The following is a 23,218-nucleotide window of genomic DNA, read 5'->3' on the forward strand; positions in this document are numbered from 1 at the left end:
TCCTTCTTAGTAATTAGCAAAGGCTTCAATCTTGTTCCAGTTTTCCCTTATGAGTGACTTGTTCTCCTACTCGCCTACTGATCTCCGAACGATTGTACTTGCATGGAAAAAGTGCTTATTTTGCAATCCTAATTCTGTGATTTTACAATTGCTTTTATCACCTTCTTCCTGAACAACTGGAAATATACGTTGTTATTTGGAAGGGTTTCCCTCACCCTTCATCCCCTGCCCCTCCTTTTTGGCAGTCCTCTGCATTGATGGAAACTATTTATCCCTGAGTGTACTTGGCAAAGGATGATAAAAGGCAATTTGTATTGCTGCCTCTTCCTTAATGAGCCACAGCTACAGAACTTTATCATGAAAGGTTATGAACTCTTTGGGACAGAAAACATTTTTTTGTTGTTTTGCACAGCACCTACCAGAGTGGGGAGTGGGCTGAGGCAGAGGCTTTGGTAATTTAAGTAAATAATAAAGAAAGTAGCTTTTGATAGATGAAGCTCTGTAGTCACACCTTCAGCAGACAGAAGGTAGGATTCGTTCAAGAGCAAACAGGTTAGAAGCAAAGAGATTTTTAGTTTTGCCAAAGTCTGGGACCAATTTGGATAAGATTGTTTTCCCAAGCAATGTTAAGATTACGGGTAATGTGGGGCCCCTGCAGGACACGATGGGCAACTTAGTCATCACGCCAGATGACAAAGCTAACATATTTAACGATTTCTTTGCCTCTGTCTTCCTAAGTAGGGACCAGTTCAGCCACCTCCCTGCTGGGCCCCCCTCGGGCCCCGAGAGAGACACGCCTGGGCCAAGGGTTAGTGAGGAGTTAGTTAGGGTACTTCTGGAGAGGCTGGACGTGTTCAAGTCCGCTGGTCCGGACGATCTTCACCCTAGGGTTCTACAGGAACTGGCTGAGGTCATTGCGGGACCCCTGGCACGGCTCTATGAGCACTCGTGGTGCTCTGGCGAGGTGCCGGAGGACTGGAAGAGGGCCAATGTGGTCCCTATCTTCAAAAAGGGAAAAAAAGAGGACCCGGGAAATTACAGGCCAGTTAGTCTGACCTCAATCCCGGGTAAGCTCTTTGAAAAAATTATCCTGGCACACATCCAGGAGGGCCCTGCGGGGGAATGCATGCTCAGGGGCAACCAACATGGGTTTATCAGTGGCAGGTCTTGTCAGACCAACCTGGTGGCCTTTTACGATCAGGTCACCAAATCATTAGACGCAGGGGTTGCTGTGGATGTAGTCTTTTTGGACTTCCGGAAGGCTTTCGACACTGTCTCTCACCCTGTCCTCATCAAAAAGCTGGGAGACTGTGGTGTCGATGCCCACACGATCAAATGGGTCGCCAACTGGTTGGAGGGCCGCACCCAGAGGGTGGTAGTGGATGGGTTCTTCTCGACATGGAAGGATGTGGGCAGTGGGGTTCCGCAGGGCTCGGTCCTCGGGCCTGCACTGTTCAACATCTTCATCAGTGACTTGGATGACGGGGTAGAAAGCACCCTGTTCAAGTTTGCTGATGACACTAAGATGTGGGGGGATGTGGGTGCACTAGAAGGGTGCAATAGGCTACAAGCTGACCTTGACAGGTTGCAACGGTGGGAGGATGAGAATAGGATGGGGTTTAACACTGATAAGTGCTGGAAACAGAGCGTGCTCTTTAAAAACATGCTAAAAATTTGCCCTGCAAGAAGAACAGTAAATCTCGGTAATTTTCAGACCTTCAGAAACTAATCACAACTTGTTTAGTGTCTATTTTTGTGTATTGTGCAGATGTTACTTTTCCTCCCTGTTTCCAAATAGCTTTTTTGGCTGTATTACCACCACCTTCAAATCTGTAGACTTCTTTGGCTGGCATAGGAATTTTTGTGTATTGTGCAGATGTTACTTTTCCTTCCTGTTTCCAAATAGCTTTTTTGGCTGTATTACCACCACCTTCAAATCTGTAGACTTCTTTGGCTGGGATAGGAATGTGCTGCTATTCATTCCTGATTTTCTTTTTTCTTTGTTTTAAATTATAGGTAGAACTTCATGTCCACCTGGATGGAGCCATTAAACCAGAAACCATCTTGTACTTTGGCAAGTGAGTTGGTTGCAACTAATGATTTGTTGATGACTATTCAGCTGGGCACCTGGGTTTTTAAATCAGACCGAAAAGCATAAACCCCTGATCTGAAGGGGAGAAATCCTAGAACCTGGCTCTGCATATGCAGTGATTTAACACTGTGTTAAACATGATTTCTACTAGCATGATTCCATCTAGCCAACAAAGATAAGGGTGCTTTTTTTTAAGAGCACTTGCAATCTAAAGTGTGCCATAGATCACTATCTAGCCCCACCTGCTCTTTCTGTGTAAACTGTTTCTATCCCGCCCCAGCCCCCTTCTCAGACAAAGTCTCTCCATATGTTGTGGTCAGAGATGCATCTGATTGAAATCTGCAACCTAAAAACTTGGCCTTTACTAGCACGGTCCTTCTGGACATGCAAATCAGAACAAAGTGCACAGAAGTAAACACTGTCTAATAGCTTGGTATTGAAACTGGACTGAATTGGTGACAACTGTAGTGAGCAAACAGTCTGGCTGGGAAGCCCAAACAGCCACAGGCAACAAAATTAATACTGGGGACACCCAGATCTTTCTATCAGATTTTTCTTAATGAATCGTTGAAATACTGAGTTCCAGGTTGCATTTTTTTTAAATACACCCATGCAGTGCCTCAGCATTATCACGTTAATAAGTGCAAATAAGCAACTTTGGCTGTCCCTTGTAGCTGACTGCTGAAGTAGTACAGTCTGCAGAAAGTACTGGGCTTGAACAAGCCTCCCTCACTTCCTGTGCTCTTAATGCAAGGATTTGTGTCTTCAGCAGGGGCTTTCCCCCTTATCAACCAGTGTAGTTTGTCTGTTTGCCCTTGCCCTGAAGTAATCTATCTTGTCTTCTACTTGACTTCATACTAACACAGATAACTGTATCTCAAAGCAAATGCATGCTGTTGTGACCCACTGCCAAGAAGATTGTTCAGTGATGTTGCTTCATTAATGGCTTAAGAAAGAAGGATCTGGTGGGCTTTGCTTGGGAAGCAAACCTGAGTTAGGTTATACATGCAGCACCCGCTCCCGCTGGTCCGAGGCAGGCACCACATGCAGTGAGGGTCTCAGAACAGACGCTGCACGTGGCGCGTGTTCTGGGCTGCTGGATCTGGCATGTGGGTTGCAGGGGACAAGGGGAGTCTGGGTCCCATAACACCCCGGCTTAGAGCATCCATCTACATAAAATTTGCATTCCTTGGATTCCTTTGAAGCACAAGCTTGAATTCTGCCAGGCTTGGTCTTTTCATGTGGCCTGAATTGTCTTCCATGTGGTGTCCTGCATCTGAGTCAGTATCCATAGATGTACAGACAGTCCCAAATGATGTTATAGTCAATCCCCTGTAATTAATTGTACTATAGACAGGTTAGCTATCAGAGCTGATTTGGATGAAGATAGGACAGATTTGCTGAAGAATAACATTTCATACACTGGAACTGGCACGTTTGGAGGTTATTTTTTTAAATGGATAAGATGTGTGTCATTGGGATGGAAAGGACAACATGAAAAACCCAGTACATACCAGGAATGAATGACTCGTGCTGAGTGCCATAGACTTAAGCTGTGATAATTGTCTCTTGCTTTTGTAGTTTGGATGTAATATAGATTTCCTACACCGCAGAATGATGTGTGCAAGTTTATTGAGGAAAAGAACAATGTACTGTAATTTGTGTTATTGCAGTCAGCTTATTGAACTGGTAAAACTCAGAAGGTCCCATGCCTCTGTTCAGAATAAGTTCTCCAGTGTTTGGCAATTTCTCTGAATGACTGGAAGCTTTGGAGTCTGCATGGAAATTGCTTTTTGGAAGTCTTTTGGCTTTCTAGTTCCAGGAATTATCGAAGTATCTTCAAATAAAAAGCCATACATTCACATTTCAAAAAAAAAAAAAAAGACAAACTTTTTTTAAAAGCTCTTTCAGCTGAATTCCTTATGAATAGATTTGGCTTTGTTTTTTCATCTATAGCTGCTTGAGCTTTTGAATAGAATTTGTGGTGAGGTTTGGTGCCACATTTGCAAGGCATCTTGTGTTGTAACTGTTCTCTGAAGAAACAGACTGCTGGGTCATTGCCTCAGGACATTTCTCTAATTTAAAATATAAAAGCAGAACCCTATCTCTTGCCAGTGAAATCTGTCATATTTTTTTTCTTAGGAAAAGAGGAATTCAGCTACCTGCCAACACTGTTAGTGGCCTGCTGCAGCACATCAGTTACAACAAGCCACTCACCCTCACCCAGTTTCTAGACAAGTTTGCTCATTACATGCCTGCAATCGCGTAAGTAACTCATTCCCAGTTGACTGCGGCACACTTCTCCCTGCTTTTCCGAGGCACCTGCTGGTGTTGCCAAGTTGGGGCACTTCTGGTCTTGAGAATGGCTTAGTCTCGCGTGTGCAAAATAAAATACATTTCCTTCTCTTTGATACAATGATGATAGAGAAGGGCATAAAGATATTTGACTTGCTTATCAGAAAAAAGGAAGTTCATCTCTTGAGGGCAAGGGAAAAGTTTTGCAAGCCTGATTTGGAGGTGACATAATCCATTGCCCCACTCTGCAGAGAGAATCTAAGTGGCACACTGGTTCTATTCCCTTCAAAGCTCAGTGTCAGATGACTTCCCCTTCCTGCAAAACATGTTGAGGCTTTAAAAACGAAGTTTGAAGTCTGAGGCCTTTCAAAGTCTTTTGTGAAAAACCAGGAGGAGGGAGGAGCAGACATTTAACCTCGCAAAGCCAAACCAGTCCGAGCGTGCACCTGAGACATAGATGATTTCATCACCCTGCTGTTGTCTGGGTTTTGCTGCTCTGCCTGATTCAGATCAGGAACTGGAACCCTTAGGTAGTTTTACACGTCCTCCAGGGCTGCACTCTGAGAACTGCCCTAATTAAAGCACCACTGCATCTTATGTGTTAGTGTCCTTGCACTTAAAAATGGTGGCAGGGGTGCTTGAACTAAAGCTTGTTTAGTTCAAGTGCCCCTACCACCATTTTTAAGCACGGGATACTAATACACAAGACGCAGGAGGTTGCTGGAGTGTAGCAATTGCCAAGTTTCATCAGACTTGATTAATCAAGTCTGCTCCAATGTGCTGGAATTCCAGCAAGGTGGAGCAGCCTCGCTGCTCATGTGTAGGCACCCCAGTGTCCCTCATCACAAGTGAATGTGTGCTACTCGGAGATGGGCCTGTCAGTCTTTCCTCCTGAAGCTGAACTGTTTTGTATGAATAAATAAATATTAATTGTGTTATAATTTATCTGTGTTCAGGCTCATGCTGACACAAACCATGTGCTGGTAACTGAAACCTCAGTCCTACCTCATCAGGAAGCATTTCAGACGCACAAAAGCTCCACACATGCCCATTTTGTTGCTGCCTGACTCCTTAAATCCATTCACATTGGACTAACCTCACTGTTTTTTCTTGCAGGGGAGACCGTGATGCTGTAAGAAGAGTAGCTTATGAATTTGTAGGGATGAAAGCCAGAGAAGGCATCATCTATGTTGAGGTCAGGTATAGCCCTCACCTCCTAGCCAACTGCAAAGTGGATCCTATTCCATGGGGCCAAAAAGAGTGAGTGAATCGCTAAAGCTTGAAGCAATGTGAACACTATATACTGGGACTCCTATAAAAGCCACTGACCCCCAAAAGGAGAACTCACTCTTGTTCTCAGCAGGCAGTAAGAATCATTTATAAATGGAGAACAAAAGTTTCAAGCTGGTATTAATTAAGATACGAATTTATATATCTGAATTGCATGGATGATTGCAGTAGCTTCACATGCACATAACTTTTTGGACAGACTTCTAACTAATAAATAAGCAGGCACAGCTATGATAATTGAGCATACAAATTGGGGAAATTATGAACTGAAACTGAATGTAGAGCTAATCCAGATGGATGGATTGAAAGGCATAGATCAGGTTACAGGAACATGTCTGAAAAGTAATGGATACCTAGTTAATAAATACTTTCTGCTCATATCCACATTTTCCCTCTTCCGTAAAGACTTGATAGCAAAGTGCCATAATAAGGCTTTTAGGACCCAGACTTATTTTTTCCAAAGCATATTACAACATGCTGACTAGCATGTTATGAAGCATTGCAAATTAAACTGTGGGTATAAAGTTGATTTTATGGTGCTGTCTGTCTTCATCATTTATTTGCTGGCTGGTTCAGTAATTTGCAGTAATTTGCCCAGGAGCATGAAGTAGGGAGGTTTTCAGTTCAGGCAAGAAGTTAGGCCTGGTGTCAGATAGTATGGAACCCAAATTCCTGTGAACCTTTGCCATTTCATCCCTTAGCCCTATCCTGAAATTAAGTGATAGCTGTATAGTTTCTTGCCCTGCAAAATTAGCAGTTTGTGTTTGTGGAAGTAATTGTTTTCTAAGGACATCTTGCCTTAAGGCACTTGATCCTGCCTCTGTGAAGCAGCTGTGAGATTTTTGGCTGAAACTGCTCCTTGTGCATAACAGTGAATGGGAGAGCAGGGCACAAGTCCCAGGTTCAGCCTGAGTTAGGGAGCTAGTCTGCAGGTGCGCCTACATGTGAAATTAATGTGACATAATAAGCTCTGGTGCATATTGCACCAGTGTTTATTGCTCCCAGGCACCACATTTTACATGGGAGCCTGAGACTGCAGCACATTGAGTGGGGTTAGATCAGCCCTGGCTGCCAGGGGGCTATGAAGGCCAACCTGCCAGCCCAGGGAAGCTTTGACCCGGGTCATCATATTGCAGGGGGGCTGGCTAGGGTAGGAGGGATGCTCCAGTGCGGGGCTAGCTGGCAGGCATCCCCTGCACTGAAACACCCTCATGCTCCAGCCAGCCACATCAGTGTCTACACGTGTGTTGCCGTGCACTAAAGAAAACCTCCATAAGATACTAATCTACATTTCCTGCAGCCTAATAGGGCTGCACGTGTAGACGCTTAAGACTTTATATTGCAGAACTAATTAGGCAGCTCTACAGTAAACAGCTCGTGTAGATGTGCCTGCTATATGCTACCTCTGGAACCAGCAGCAGTACAACAGTCCTAGTGCAGAGCTGTACCCAGGCTATGGTAGCTAGGCTGCTTCCTGTTGTGGGGGTAGGGTGGGTATCTTCATGATGCTGTACAAGCATGTCCATAGTGTCTCTTCTTTGGGGGTTGTTGGGGGTGCTAAATCCCCTGGCTTGCTGGCTGACTTGTGAGTTTTATTCCTGCAGGGGCGACCTCACTCCAGATGAAGTGGTTCACCTCGTTAATCAGGGATTGCAGGATGGAGAAAGGGATTTCCACATCAAAGCCAGGTCTATTCTATGCTGCATGCGCCATATGCCAAGTAATGTATTACAGCTCACCTGCTGCTCTGCTCCCTCTTCCTTGACCCTCTGGGTGTGTGTGAAATGCCTTGAATCTGGGCCTTTGTGGGAAATGCTAGAGAAGAGTCAGTTTGGTTCTGGGCTTGGTGCTGGCTTGTTCTCATGGGAAGGCAGTAACAGTTTCCATTTGGGCCTGGAGGAGGCAGGCCAAGATGGAAGACTCTTCATACTCAGTCAGGGATTTCCAGCTCTCTTTATTCTCAGAGAAGCAAATCTGAGACCATCATTCCCCCCCACAACCCTTTCCTCCCCTGTTGGTGTCTAGCTACAAAAACTCTGGAGCAGAGTGATTCAAGGCAAACTGTACACTGCTCCCAGCAGAACCTGCCAACACCCCTGTGTTAGCTGGAGGGTCTTGCTCAAGAGTGACATGCAGTTCCCCTTTACCCTAGTGGCTGAGCTTGCTGCTTTCACATAGCACTTAGGCTCAGGAGTGGAAGGACCCAGCTAAGCTGAAGTACTCGGGTCAGGCAAAGCCAGTCTAGATAAGCCAAAGCACTTGCCCTCTCAGTTGGAGAGCAACAATATCTTTAAGCATCAAAAACTGTTTTGTTGCATCTCTGGCAGTCTGCTGCAGGTCTTCAACCTTAAGACTGCTATTTATTCATTTTTGTTCACTTCCGCTAGGAGAGATTTGAATCACAATTTGGTCATAGGGATAAGCATAATAACTGCACCTTTTTGCCAGGATGTTGCCAAGAGGGGCAGTTGGGCAAGAGGCGGTGTCAGTGGAGGACAGGTTGCGGCTTATGCAGTCTGGACTCTGAGAAATGTTCCACAAAGACCTTTAAGCCTGGTTGTGCAGTAGGCACATCTACATGAGATTCTGACTGTGCAGTAGCTGAAAAATTTTGCACAGTAACGCATCACAGCACAGATAGTGCAAATACGATACTGCACAGTATTATTAGGCTACTGTGCAGTAGCGTCACCTAAAAGATGTTCACTGGCACTACTGCACATCAGTTACTGCACATTTATTTAGTACTTGCTAATACAAGTACGACTACACAATAGTGTCTCATGTAGACATGCCCAGTGTCCACAGATTTGCTCCATTGGGTTTAGTACCCTCTAGAGTAAAAGAGGAAGCAGAAAAGGTAGAAATATTGGGCTGGCTTGGCAAGGAGGAACTGGTAGATGCAAAAATCAAAGCCATTAAACATAGGGGTGTTACTTACTCATTTAGGGTTCCTACGGTACCTGTAACAAGAGCAACAAAGTCTCGCTGGAGTAAAACAGGACAGTTCCAGCTGGAGGTCATGAGATGCAGCCTGTATGAGAAATTCTTTTTTGTAGCTGAGATTCAGGATAGGAAGGGGAATATTAATGACATCTTGAAATAAAATGCTCTATGATATGGCCTATCTTCTAGGTCTGATATTTAAAAATCCTTGAGCCTCGCATAATCAGTTTACATGAGAGACATGGAGGAATTGGAGCTCACATGAAAGGACTGGAGGAACTTAATTTGAAGATAAACAGATTTATTAAATCCTTTAGGGGAAATGTGTATCAGGGGCTTCCTCCTTAGAGTCCCAAAGCACTACGTAAACTAATATAATGAAAACAGTTTACTTAGACCTGAAGAACAGAACACAAGCAGGAAATGTTCCATCGAGGAGCAACACAATTCCATAATGATGGTGCTCCCTATTGTCTGGTTATAATGAGACTAACTAAACAAACAGACATTTCCGACTCTGTGCAGGCCCAGATCCAGGAGACAAGTAAAATACTCTGAGCTACATTTGTTAACTCAATGGCTTTTGAGTGTTACTAGTAGTTGGTGCTGTGGTCTGAAATGGGTGTAATGTACTGAGGCAACCAAGTTTGCTATTGTCTTGAACTGTGGCCTTTTTATATAAGTTGCACTAGGAGAGGACGTTGGTAAGCAACAGCCTCTGGATATTTAGATGAGCAAACTTAAGTAAATACTACCTTCTGGGTCACTACTTAAAGATATGGAAAGCAAACCTATACCCAGAAATATACCAGAGGCAAATGGAAAGATCCAGTGGTCAAATTTTCAGATCTGTATTCATGTGACTAAACATGTAAAGATGTGCATGCATTTACATATCTGTAATAATTGTGCATGTGGTTACTGTGTGCACAGAAGCAGTAAATGCTTACATAAATGATCACTTCTACATCTAACTGATGATTTGTGTGCCCACTTGTTGCACTTGTACAGGTCTGGTAATTGCACTAGCAAATCAGAGGCACAAGTGAATGTGAATTTTTATGTATATACAGTTCTGAACATGTGGCTCAAATATCCTGATGTGTAGATTCAGTTAATTACAAGACATTTTCCTTAAATTAGACTTTGACATAAGGGAGAATTTTTAAGTGGCATGGTTTAGAAAACTGCAATAAGCTTTCTAAAATCTACACTAAATTGTATCTGTTTAAAAAGATAATGAGAAGTTACTTCTAAATTTGCAACTTATTGAGAGGGAGGAAGAAATACCAGACTGAGAACTAGAGTCTATTAAACTTGAAATGATTACTTCAGATTACAAATGTATAAAAAGTAATTAACCAACAAGGCTAAACTGTGGGCACGCAAGCTGTAGTTCAGGTATCACTTGTTTATAGGTTTGCATGTTTTTACATCAAACAGGCATAACAGGTGCATATTAATTGTTAACTGTACATCCTAAATCTCTTTCTTGGCCCTTTTTGCTAAGGTCCTATATTGGTTATGCCCTCTCATGGTGACCATACTTTGTCATGGTCAGAGATAGCTCTGAACTAGTGGGTCTTGGCCATCTCTAACTTCTGTGAAAATTGGAAAAAGAGAATTCAGATGCTGCATGTTTAGAGCACTTTACAAGCATTATACTTGGTGTACATGGGCTGACTATACCTCATCCCTCACAAAGCACTTGGCATTCTGAAATTCCAGTTCATTCAGATGAGTTGTGTGGTTGCTCAACACCAGACCAGTAGCACTTGATGTCTGGGAGATTCAGCCTGTCATCACTAAACGTTAAACCAAATGCAGTCATTTGCTAGTTCCCAAGGCTTTCCTCCTCTGACAAATACTGAGTAGACTGAAGAACAACACAAATAACTGAATTCTCTCACCCTTTCAGTTTTCTTTTGGATCTTCACCCACTCCCTGGCCCTTTGGCACTTTGAGCTGCAGACAGCTCTTCTGTTTCTTTGCAGGTCTGAAAGAAAAAGGTGCTGTGCAATATATGCCAGAAAAAGAAACTTAGCTCCCCACCCAATTGTTGAGGATGATGAAGGGAAACCCCCCGCAAAGACCACTGCTCTTTTTTCCTTTAAGGCAGTCTTGAAGCAGTGAGTTGCACATCTGTGCTGCAACTTCAGGGCTAGTAACAGAACTGTAAGGGGAGAATCCGGTTTATTTTGTAAATGTGAATTTGTTTACCCCCCCCCCCGACACACATACACACGCAGCCTGTTCCTCTGGGTGTCTGATGTTCAGTACATGATAACCTGTACTGCATCAAGTCTCCTGGGTTTTCTCTACCTGCACTGTCCCATCTCTGCTAGGAACAACGCCCGCGATGGAACACCGCCAGCCTCCTTTGAGCCAGCACTGTAGATGGGGCCAGTGAGATTGGCTTGTGGGTATGCTGGCAGATCAAAGCTCCTTTGTTGTGTTGATTTTGGTTTTGCTAAGGCTCAACATAAATATTTCTGACATAAATATTTGCTTTAAGGGTAGAAACTCCTCTCTACTTTCCTTCCTCAACCTGGACAGGGGTGAGACTGTGCCTTTCCAGTTGGAAGTATAGCTAGCTGTCAGGGTAAGGGCTCCCTTGTTCTCTCTGTTTCCTCTTGATTCCTGTTATTGAAAAGCCCATTCTGCTTTCAGTTCCATACAAAGCACATCCCTGTGAAGAGAAGTGTCCTTCAGGACACCAGTGTCACTGTCTGGCTGGCACTAATGCTTACTTGATCTGAACTTTTGTGAGACAGATTTCCAACTCTCTGACTGACTGATTTATTGAGGATGCTAAAGATCCAGTACTACCTGCTGACAGCTCGTGGGACCAATTCAACCTGGTATCAACCTTCCAGGTTGACTGATGGGAGGTTGGGCTGAGGCCTGCTTTGGCTCCTGCAGTAGCCTTCAGGCTGGATCAGCCTTATTTTCAAGGAGCTTCCTTGTTCCTCCAGAACTCCCTTTTTCCCGCTCTTCTGCCTCATGCAGGAAGTAGCGGTATTTCAAGGAATTGGTAGTTTTTCCTGGTCCAAAAATACCCAGAATGGGAGCAGATCTGGGTTAGCTAGCACCAACATTGCTGAAGTGAATGGCTGCTTCTGTACCTCCTTTTTCATATCATAGAAACATTATCATCCTTAAGGTAACATTTAAGAGATACGTATGGAAGCAGCAGCAGGCCTGAGTTATGAATAGTTGGCCAAATGCAAAATTTATTCTTCCCTCGTGTGACTGAGATCAGCCCACAAGGTAGGGACAGCTACAGAAGAGTATTTGTTCCAATCCCATGGCTTGTTTTTAAAGGCCCAGTGCAAATACACTTTCCACATTGCACCCTTTGAAAATGGGTTTACTCCTCTGGCTTAATACCAAAGGACTTTCAGAAAGACTGGATGAGATGCTACATAGAGCTGCGTGGAGCATCATACTCCCCAGCCAGTGAAGGGTGACTGCTACAGCTTACCTCTTTCCAGGGAAGATGGTCCCAACAGTCATCCCATAAACTCAGCCCTCTGCCTGCTGTGAGCCCCAGCATTTCCACCCTGTTTGAATTCAGTCTTGGAGGGTTTGTGAGTTGCCTTTGTGGGTTCACCCTCTCATGCTTTTCACAGGAGATGAAACCCCACAACTACCGCTACTCCTTCCCATCAGCCTAATTTTCCAGTTTTCTTCATGAATTCCCCTCCTCCTTTTATAAAGAAAATCATGCCAGTCTAAGCTGCAGCAAGCAGGAGCTTTCAGAGGGATCTTGAATTCCTTACTCCTAAACTTTTCTCCTTCATTATTTCATAAAAGATTCTAAGAGATGGAGGGATTTTCTTCTGCATCTTAGAGCAAAATCACAGTAGCTGGAAGGTTCCTCCTCATCCCAGCAAGCCATCTGTGGGGATTAAGTTTTTGCCATATGGTTCTGAGTGGTTACACAGTCCTTGTAACATGGGTCTTCCATGTCTCTGGACCAGGAGGGACACTTACAAAATGGTGGGGAGGGATCTCATTTGGTGTCTTCAGTCCTGTAGATGACAATGCTTTGGGGACAGACTCCTCACCCTTAATGCTGATTTTTCTTTCCCTTTCCCCTTAATAGGAAAAGGGTTGTGTTCACTAATGTAGGCATGGTTCCCACTACTGCTCTTAGCAGTGTTTGCCTGGTGCCCAGTTAAATTAATTAATTATGTGTATGTATATGTGTGTGTGTATATGTGTGTGTGTGTGTGTGTGTGTGTGTAATATGCCTTTATGTAGAGTTGAGTCTAGTAGAACATAACAAAAAGCTTGTGTTGCTACCAGTTCAGTGCCCTTAGCAGATCGCGTGTTAGCTTGTTCAGTTCAGATTGTCTTTACAAGAGGTCATGAATTGCACCCAGGAAATGGGAAGAGAGCTTGTTTGTGTCTTACTACAAACAAAGTATACCAAAAAGTATACCTACTTGGCCCACACTTGCAAGGAGGCAGTTAGAAAGGCCAAAGCAACTACCGAGCTGAGGCTGGCAACACAAACTAAAGACAACAAAAAGTCTTTTTTAGGTCTGTAGAGAGTGAAAGGGAGGCACAGGGCAGCATAGGACCTGTACTGAACAAGGAGGAGCAATTAGTGACAGACAGGGGGGACAAGGCTGAGCTATTCAATGAGTTTTTCGCCTCAGTGTTCCCAAACAGGGCTCAAGATAAGTCTCCTAATGGGTTCTTAGATGGGCAGCAGAGGGACACCAGCCCACCAAACGGTCGATGCTGACCTGGTGCAGAGTCACTTGGATGGACTGGATGTGTTCAAGTCAGCAGGCCCGGATGAGCTGCATCTGAGGGTACTGAAGGAATTGGCTGGCGTCATAGCAGGACTGCTGGCAAGGCTGTTTGAGCACTCGTGATGCTTGGGTCAGGTCCCAGAGGAGTGGAAAAGAGCAAATGTGGTTCCCTATTTTCAAGAAGGGGAGAAAGGAGGATCCGAGTAATTACCCCGGCACTTCTTGGGTAACAAGGAACAATGGTCACAAACTGACAGAGAGCAGGTTTAGGCTAAATATCAGGAAGACTTCTTCATGGTAAGGGTGGCCAGAGTTTGGAATGGAGGTGCCAAGGGAGGTGGTGCTCTCCCCTACCTTGGGCACCTTCAAGAGAAGGCTGGCTAGGCATCTGGCTGGGGTCATCTCACCCCAGCACTCTTTCCTGCCTAGGCAGGGGGTCGGACTCGATGATCTGTTGAGGTCCCTTCTGACCCTACATCTGTGAATCTATGAAACCTTTTTGTAAAAATGTATAGATCCTGGATCAAGAGTTGGGAGTCCTGAATTCTGTTTCTGGTAAATCAATTCACTTGGTCTGTGCTCAGTCATCTCATAGGTGCAAAGGAGCAAGATCAGTTATCCTCCTTTAAGTGCTTATAGCTGTGCGAGTGAAAAGCATGATACCGCAGCTAAGCATTCAGGTTATTAATGGCCATTGACAGTAAGATGTTTGGGGACACAGCAAATGCACATAACTTTCTTTTTTCTTTGCCTCTGGATGTCATCCCAGCCCACTTCAGCCTCTCTTGCCTGGCCTGTAACTATTTGAAAGCTCAGGTGTGATGCTGGGAGTTATTTCCATACTATGGAGTTGGGCACATATGTTCTGGAGTGCAGTTTCCTACAATGCAACCTACTGTGGCCAACTCCTGAAGTGAGTCTGTCTTCTACTCCCCCATCGAGGGCTTTAATGTAGGAGGGCTCCCCCTTTTAAAGCCTGGTAGTTAGATTTAAAACATCTCATGCCTAGATACCTTAACAGCCAGTGTAGTCACTTGCTGATGAGCCTGTTTCTTTTTGGTCTGGATTGCAAATCTGCTTCTAATATTTTGTTGCATTTTATGGAGCCCAGAAAAAATCCTGATTTGGAAATTCACTTTGTGTTTGGTCATTTGAGCAACCAATAGGTTTGTCTAGAGTATGGAGTATTGTCTCTGTAGAATATTCTTCCTGAATCCTGCTGCTGGGTTTTTTTTTTCAGATTGGTCCTCAGAAGTGGTGGAGCTGTGCAAGAAATACCACAATAATTCAGTTGTGGCCATAGACTTGGCTGGTGATGAGCTGCTGAAGGCTGAAACCGACCAAGGTCATAGGAAGGCTTATGAGGTTTGTTTAAGAAACTTCCTGAGGTTAATGATAAAGAACTTGCATCAACTTTCTCTTAATTGGCGAAGAAACAGCACATTATGAAAGGAACCTGCTAGGTAGCTCAGGCCCAAAAAATGTCTCGCCTGACTTAAAAAACATATACTTTAAAACTAAAACATCTTTTATTTGAATTGCAAAGTCTTACTTTGAATTTAAGTTACTAATGCAGTGATATCTGGAAGCAATGTAAATAGAAATAGTTTTCTTTGTTTTTTAATGTGCCTCAGCAGTGTTTGCAACCCCAGTTTTTCAGTACAGGACTGGTGCATACAGCAGTGTAACTTGGAGTGGATAAGTAGGGCCTGAGCCCTGGGCACCAAAATGGCATCTCCCCTAGGAAGTCTGCCAACAGCAGCAACAACAGCAGGTTCAGGAATGCTGCGCCAGTGCTGTAGCAGTAGCAGCAGCAGCCAGGGCTGGGCAGATCACACATCCTTCTCCCACAGGGATTTGCCCAGGGCAGTGTGTCCCTTTCTGCAGCCACTGTTTCTCTTGCCATGATTCCCCTGCTTCCATTGCCACTGAAAATGGGCATCTGCAGTAACTGGCAGAAGGGCAGGTGGTTGTACTTAGTGGTAAGAGAATAAGGGGCTGTCTTCTCATGTTCCTTTGCATGATTGGAAAAGTGATAAAAAAACTAGTTCCAAAAATGAAACTCACTTGTCTCTTTGCCATAAAATGGAACAGCTGAGCAGATCAGACAACAAAAGTTCTTTCGGTTTCAGTAACCTACAGTGACAGTGGCAGAGACTCATTTCTTGTAGTGTTTTCTCCTTCCTAATCTAGACAGTATTGTACAATACCTTTGAGCTACAACAGCTCCCATGCTTCCCACATGGAGCAATCTGAGGCATTTGTCAAGAGGTTGATTTTATTTGTGGAAATAGAAATGTTTGGCAGAGATAAGGTTGCTTTGGCCTGTGACAGGTTCTTAGTCTGAAATATCAGCAGGTTGAAACCAGCACTTGGTGTTGGGTGGTCAGCTAAAGCAAAATGCAAAGGAAAAGCTGAAGGTTGAGAGGTGGGTATGGAAGAAATAGACTTTTGTGTTGTGTGGCCTTGAACATCTGTGCTCATATTAGGTGTTTCTATGGTGTATAAAGGCCCAGTGCCATGTTTTTAATTTGTTTTACATTTATTCTTTTCCCTTCTTGCCATCACCTTTCAGTGAAATGCTTAAGGGCAATGTTTTACTGAAGTTTTTTGTAATAAATGAGTATAAATTGAATAACTAATGAAACTTCTTCAACTATCGAACTTTTCTTATGAAACTTCTTCAACTATCGAACTTTTCTTATGAAACTTCTTCAACTATCGTACTTTTCTTATACAAGAGGAATCAGTTAGCTGGTCACAAGCTGGCATCCAGGTAGTTTAAAGGTGGATAAACAGTTGTTTTCCCTCCTCTTCTGTTAGCTAACTGGCCTACTCCAGTTGAGGGGGTATTGAAGTCTAGATTTCTCACTCCTAAGGGTATGAATTGTTCTGGTCTCTAAGCCAGTGACTCACTTGGACTCTATAAACACCAGAACAAATCATTTTCCAGTTTATCAGGCTTTCTCAGCCAGCATGGCCATGGAATGCTTCTTTTAAATACTGTCCTCACGCTGGAGCTGCTCACAGTAATAGTGTGAAGGATAATATGTCTTATGAAATGAAAGAGGCTTATGATGAGGGGAGCAGATGGTTCCCCTTGGACTGGAGTTCCCAGGTGGCAGATGTCTTCCCGTTGAAACTGTGCCCAGGAGCAGTCGATGGCTGATGGTAAGACTGCAGGTAGTGACAAAAGTTTGGATTCAGTTTAGTAACTTGTGAGGAAGGAACCGGGAAGGCCGTGTGTAAACCTCCCCAGCGAGTTCAGGATAAACTTAGATGTAAAGCATAGAACCAGCGGGAGAGTAATACCCAATCTTTTCCTTAGATGGAAAGTTGAGGGATATTTAGGCCATTTCCCTGGGGGGGGCTGTGCTGAGAGGGGGAAGTAGCAGGAATGTTTCCCTGGCCTCGCTCTTCACTCCAGTGTGTACATGCACACAAATCTACCCTGGAATGAACCATCTTTCTGTTTTCTGAACTTGGCAAAGCATCTTGGCCAAAGGGCTTTTGTTATATAAACAAAAAAGAAAAATGAGAAAACACATGGTTTTTTGCCCCTCGAGGAAAACCCATGTCAGTCTAGCAGCTGCAGTGAAACCTGCCCTGGGGCTGGAGGTGGAATCTCGGGAGGGAGCAAGGCAGCCGCCTCAGACACTGCTCTGTGCAATAATCCCCAGTTCGCTGCGGCTCGAGAGGATTAATGTGGTTATTCTGTCAGGAAAATCCTCTCGACACTGAGCTCAGACCTCTTTTGGTGACCAGGGTGGAACTGAGCTGGCCATGAGGTTCACTCTGGGCTGTGTTGCCTCCAGATGCAGCCTATATCTTGAAACCTTTTGAAGTGTAATGCCATTTCAGGTACAACTCGCTTGTTTTCAGGCGAGCTGCATCAGAGCTCCCGTGGACTTTAACAGGAGTTGTACCTGAGCAAGGCATTGTGGTGTCCAGCTGTTGTCTCGTCTCTTGATGGTGTTGCTCACAGCTGTAACCTTATGGCCTTTCTTGCTGATTTCCCTGTCCTGCTTCTTGGAGGGCACTGGCAAAACTCTCACTTGACTGCAGCTCTCAGGAGAAGGGCTGTCCCCTGAGAGTCCAGAGCCTGATCGTAAACCTCCTGAAGTCAACACGGGTCTTTCCCAGAACCTTCAAATTAGCAATTTCTGAAAAATTAACACTGGAAAACTAGTGTGAATAGTGCGAGTCTGGTAAACTCAGCCCTTGGGTAGCAGTCTGAGTTTCTAACTCATGTAGAGCAGTCAGTAAACATGTGTTTCAAAGAAGTTATTGCTGCAGGCAGGGAGCTTAGACTTCGCTTCAAATAGGATGGCTTTTCCTGTTAGCATCCAAAGCAGAGTGCTGCCTTTCCTGGGTGTTGAGCAGTGAGTGCAGCAGCTGCAAAATTTGAAAAACTCGACAAGGACTTGAACAACTCAGAGGTTAAAAAGAAGGTCACAGCAGTCACCTGAAGGAACGTGTGTGTGCCCACTGTTAAAATCCCTGTAGCACCCACCTGGTGCTCTGCTTCCCACTTTCTCATGTTGCTGAACCTAGATCCTGTCATTGAAGCTCTGGGAACATGCGAATCAGCACCGGTGTCAAAACTGCAGCCACTACAATGAGAGCTTCCTCCTGCCCCAACCTCAGCCAGCAGGTCTCAGTGCTGCCCTTAAGGGTAAAGCAGTTTAGTTCAGTCAGCCCTGTCCCTCTCTGCTGAGGTTAACTGCCACCAAGAGGCACAGTTTACTTTAGGCATTGGACTCAAATCTCCTTAACACGTTTCACCTGAGAAACGAGCCCTGCCAGATGAATGCCTTACTCCCACTAGAGGGAATGCCTTACTGGACTTGGTGTTGGCTACGGGGGAGGACCTGGTAGGGGAGCTGCAGATTCGTGGTCACCTTGGGGACAGTGACCACCAACAAATCAAATTCACCATACAGTGTAGGGTGGGTAAGATAATTAGTAGGGTGGAAGTGCTTGACTTTAGAAAGGCTAACTTCAGTGTGCTTAGGAGTTAGCAGGATAAGCGTATCGGCGAGATGGGAGTCCAGGAAGGGTGGTTGTTCCTAAAGGAAGTGATCCTTCGGGCACAGAGGGAGACTATCCCAGTACAAGGGAAAAGGGGGAAAGGAGCCAAAAAACTTCCTTGGCTAAACAGGGAAATCCAGGGGAGCCTGTGGGCAAAAAAGAAGGCAAATAGGCAGTGGAAGCAGGGGGAAGCTACCAAGGAGGAGTATACCCACTTGGCCCACACTTGCAGGAAAGCGGGAGCAACTACAGAGCTGAGGCTGGCAACACAAATTAAAGACAACAAAAAGTCTCTTTTAGGTATGTAGGGAGTAAAAGGGAGGCACAGGGCTGCGTAGGACCCATGCTGAACAAGGAGGAGCAATTAGTGACAGACAGGGGGGACAAGGCTGAGCTATTCAATGAGTTTTTTGCTTCAGTGTTCCCGAACAAGGCTCAAGGTAAGTCTCCTAATGGGTTCTTAGATGGGCATCAGATGGACGCCAGCCCACCAACTGTCGACGCCGACTTGGTGCAGAGTCACTTGGATAGACTGGATGTGTTCAAGTCAGCAGACCCAGATGAGCTGCATCTGAGGGGACTGGAGGAATTGGCCAGTGTCATAGCAGAACCACTGGCACGGCTGCTTGAGTGCTTGTGGTGCTCGGGTCAGGTCCCAGAGGAGTGGAAAAGGGCCAATGTGGTCCCTATTTTCAAGAAGGGGAGAAAAGAGGATCTGAGTAAGCATAGGCCAGTTAGTCTCACCTCCATCCTTGGAAAGGTCTTTGAAAACATTATGAAGGATCTGTGGGAGTCCAGTGGAAAAAATAATGCATCGGGGAAACCAGCATGGATTTGTAACAGGTAGATCATGTCTGACCGATCTGGTTTCGTTTTATGACAGGGTCACAAAATTCTTAGACTCAGGAGTAGAGGTGGGTGTTGTTTTCTTGGACTTTAGCAAAGCCTTTGATATGGTATCTCATCCTATTCTCATAAATAAATTAAGAGGCTGTGACATAGATGTTTACACGATCCGGTGGGTGGCAAATTGGCTTGGGGGGTCGCACCCAGAGAGTGGTAGTAGACAGGACAGCAGACCTGGACAGGTTAGAAATGTGGGCAGTATACAATAGGATGCAGTACAACAAGGACAAGTGTGGAGTGATGCACCTAGGGCGTAAAAATATCCAGCACACCTACTGACTGGGAAGTGACCCTCAGTAGTGCAGAAGTGGAAAGGGATCTCGGAGTCATAGTGATCTCCAAGATGAACATGAGTTGTCAGTGTGACAAAATCATCAGCAAAGCTAACTGCACTTGATTATGCATCAGCAGATGCATGACAAGTAGATCCAAGGAAGTGATACTTCCCCTCTATGCAGCACTGGTCAGACTGCAGTTGGAGTACTGCGTCCAGTTTTGGGAGCCCTACTTCAAGAAAGATGTTGATAGACTCGAGAGGGTCCAGAGGAGGAGCACTCGTATGGTTAGAGGCTTACAGAACGAGGCCTATGAGGAGAGACTGAGAGACCTGAACCTCTTCAGCCTCCACAAGAGAAGGCTGAGAGGAGATCTTGTGTCCACCTACAAATTCATTAGGGGGACGCAGCAAGGGATCGGAGATGCTCTGTTCAGCAGGGTGCCTCGTGGGGTAAGACGGAACAGTGGTCACAAACTGACAGAGCAGATTTAGGCTGAACATCAGGAAGAGCTTCTTCATGGTAAGGGTGGCCAGAATTTCCCCTTCTTTAAGAGAAGGCTGGATAGGCATCTAGCTGGAGGGTCAGACCCAATGACCTGTTGAGGTCCCTTCGTACCCTAGTGTCTATGAATCTGTGAAAGCTGCTTTCATTCATTAGTGTTGTCTGGACTTCCCTAGCACTTTGGTGCCCCCAGCCCGTGTGCTGTGTGCATGTGTCCTGTCTGTGTGCATGCACATCAACAGTTTTTTCCCTCCTTCTTTTCCACGTGTTGCTCCAGTGGAATGAGCCGATCTAGTAGGTTCACTGTTTTGAAGCTCTCAGACAAAAGGCCTGTTGGAAGTAATTTGTCTGGGAAGGGACTGTTGTCCCAAGAAGCTGGGTTATCCTTTCTTCATGCCTCTCAAAACTTACAGAAGTATTTTCACTCCCTGCTGTTTTTTTCCCTCCAGGAAGCTGAAAGATGTGGCATTCATCGAACTGTTCATGCTGGTGAAGTTGGGCCTCCGTCTGTCATCAAGGAGGTAAGAGACTGCAGCACAGCAGTAACAGCACTGCCCTCCATCTCCATAATATATATGATAATGCAGGGAATAAAGAGAGCAGATTCCTGCTGCATCATTCAGTAGCTCCTGGGAGGTTGCCAAGTTTTCCTGTTGCTCTAAGGGAATAAAGTCAGTGAATCACTGAAGGAGAGAGCCAGAGACCTAGCCCTTACACTGGGCATAATATGGCCTGCAGGCCTGATTCAGCATACGGTGGGACTTTGAACAGCTTGTGGCAGGTCCCTTAGTCCTGCTTGGCCCAGATGCCACCTGGCCCGTGGCATGTTCTGCCACCCCTGGGCATGCAGGGAGGCTGGGGCAGCTCTGTGGCTGCACTCCAGTTCCAGGCAGCCCAAGTGGCAATGATTTCTTAGCCCAGGTCCCATGGAGACTGGTGGGAACCAGCATGCACAGCCCTGCCCACACCCACTCCAGACTTGCCCCAGCCAGTGCAAACCAGCTTTGGACCAGCCAGGACCTACAGACATGGTCCTGACCCTGTCTTGCCTTGCACCTGCTCTGGACCTCCCACCCAGTGGCACCAGCAGTGGTAGCCAGGCAGAAGCTGCTGCTGGGCCCAGGGGAAAAGCAGCCACCTCCCCCTTGCCACTGCTGGGCCCTTCTTGCTGAGGCCACCCAGAGGAGCCCATGCCTGGGCTGTCCTGTGGCTCCTTTCCACTGCCACCATTGCCCTGCTGGACAGCCCCGAGGCAGTATTGGTGGTGCTGGTGACAGCAGTAAAGAGGAGCCACGGGGCAGCCCAGACATGGGCTCTGGGTGGCTGCAGGAAAAAGGGCCCAGCAGCAGCAAGTGGGAGGTAGTCACTTTTTCCCCCTGCACCCAGCAGCAGCTTTGGCCTGGCTGCCGCTGTTGCTCAGCATAGGCAGGCATCTGGAGCAGGCACGGAGCAAGCCAGGTTTGGGGCTGTGCACATAGGTGCCAGTTGCTCTGGAGCTGGTCCACTTCAGGCAGAGCAAGTCTGGAGTGGATGCATGGGGAGCTGAGGTCGGGGTGTGTGCTCAGCTGCTGCTGGGCACTGGTGGCAGTGGTGGGGAGGAACCGCAGGGCACATGGGATTTGGGCTGTTACAGGGGTGGGGGATGTAGACTGGCCCATGGCAGCTCCCCAAAACTGCCCATGTGGCCCACAGGCCCAAATAATTGCCCACCCCTGCCTTATACCAAGATCAAAAGAGCAGATATCTCTGGAGCCCCCATCCCGGGTGCACTGGTGGGAGATGGGAGTCCTGCCACTAGGATTGGAGTCCTGGAGAGTTCAGAAGCTCCTGCGGGTCAGGTCCCCACATACTACTCTTTGGAGCAGAGACCAAGCTCTTGCACAGAGCTTGGAGATCTGAAACATTTTATTCTGCAGGCAGTCAGCTTACTGAAGGCTGAGCGGATTGGCCATGGATACCATGTCATGAATGACCCCGTCCTTTATAAGGAACTGTTGGATAAAAGAATGCATTTTGAGGTAATGCCACGTCTTACAAGGATGGCAGCTTTGTCTACCACAGAGTTGGAGAGCAGTCCTCCCTTCAGTTGCATTACTGCCCAGGATTTTGGATAAATGAATATAAACTTAAATGCCTTTATAAGAAGGGTGGTGCTGCCACCACCTGGAGTCCAAGCACTGACAAGAGTTGGAGTGAAAGTCTTTTCCAGATCAGCTTGGACTCCAGTGTGGCTTGGAGTCGGAGCCAGGCATACAGTGCTCTGGCATGTGGTGTACTGTGCTGGTGAGCAGAAAAGCAGTGTCATGTAAGGGGAGATAAGTTTGGGTTCTCTGCTGTTCTGAATGCTGAAGGTCATGCCCTGGCAGCATGCTCAGTCCTGAAGAAAAGGGGCTTGTGACAAGCAGGGCACTGACAGAAGCGATGGTTTGCTGCATGATTAGGCCTCTGACCAAAGTGCAGAGCTGCAGAGTGCTTTAAAAATGCCCGATCACATGACAATCTGAAACTCCATTACATGAGGGTTCAGATGAAGGCACTGCAAAGCGCAGCACCTTCATTAACACTGTCAGTGCACACCAGGAGCAGAGCTGGGCTGAAGTAGGCCAGCCCCACCTACAGTGCTGTCTTCAGAAAGGGAGGAAAGGGGCTTCAATCTGGGGTTTGCCCAGCCTGCGCTAGAGGCTGGAGCGGGTGGATTGGAGTCCCCCTGAAGTGCAGCGCACAATGAGTTACAGCTGGACGTTGCACATCTGTCAGCACCCTAAGTGACTTCAGTCTGCCTTCTGCTTGGAGCAACCTCCTCTGTCTGTGCAGGGAGATGCCTCCACTTTTTCCAAGCCAAGGCTGTAGTGCTAGGCAGGATGGTGACAGGTGAGATCTTGGAGGATTTTGTGTGCTTCTAAAAGGCACCAGCCTTGGGAGCCATCTCCTTCCAATCTGGAAAACCACCCACCCTAGTCCTTGGCATAGAGTAACTGTTGCAGTACCCTTTGCAGAGACTAGTTAACTAAGAGTTTCCATTTGCACATAGCAGCCGCAGACCAGTCCTACATGCAGAGAAGTAAATACAACACAGTGCTTGAGGCAGGGCAGGGGGAGAAGGTGGATTTTGG

The 23,218-nt window shown here is 46.1% G+C and overlaps 1 protein-coding gene across 1 annotated transcript in view; it reads left to right on the forward strand.

Moving 5' to 3' along the window:
• ADA (adenosine deaminase) overlaps nucleotides 1-23,218 on the forward strand; it is a 39,742-nt gene that overhangs the window by 12,137 nt on the left and 4,387 nt on the right. The window contains exons 2-8 of the mRNA XM_090020524.1: nucleotides 2,017-2,078; nucleotides 4,235-4,357; nucleotides 5,504-5,647; nucleotides 7,282-7,397; nucleotides 14,630-14,754; nucleotides 20,555-20,626; nucleotides 22,022-22,123. Of these exons, the coding sequence (XP_089876650.1) occupies nucleotides 2,017-2,078; nucleotides 4,235-4,357; nucleotides 5,504-5,647; nucleotides 7,282-7,397; nucleotides 14,630-14,754; nucleotides 20,555-20,626; nucleotides 22,022-22,123 (744 nt within the window). The remainder of the gene's footprint in view (nucleotides 1-2,016; nucleotides 2,079-4,234; nucleotides 4,358-5,503; nucleotides 5,648-7,281; nucleotides 7,398-14,629; nucleotides 14,755-20,554; nucleotides 20,627-22,021; nucleotides 22,124-23,218) is intronic.

Source organism: Crocodylus siamensis, chromosome 10, assembly GCF_052110815.1.
Source record: "Crocodylus siamensis isolate JL-2025a chromosome 10, ASM5211081v1, whole genome shotgun sequence".
NCBI lineage: Eukaryota > Metazoa > Chordata > Crocodylia > Crocodylidae > Crocodylus > Crocodylus siamensis.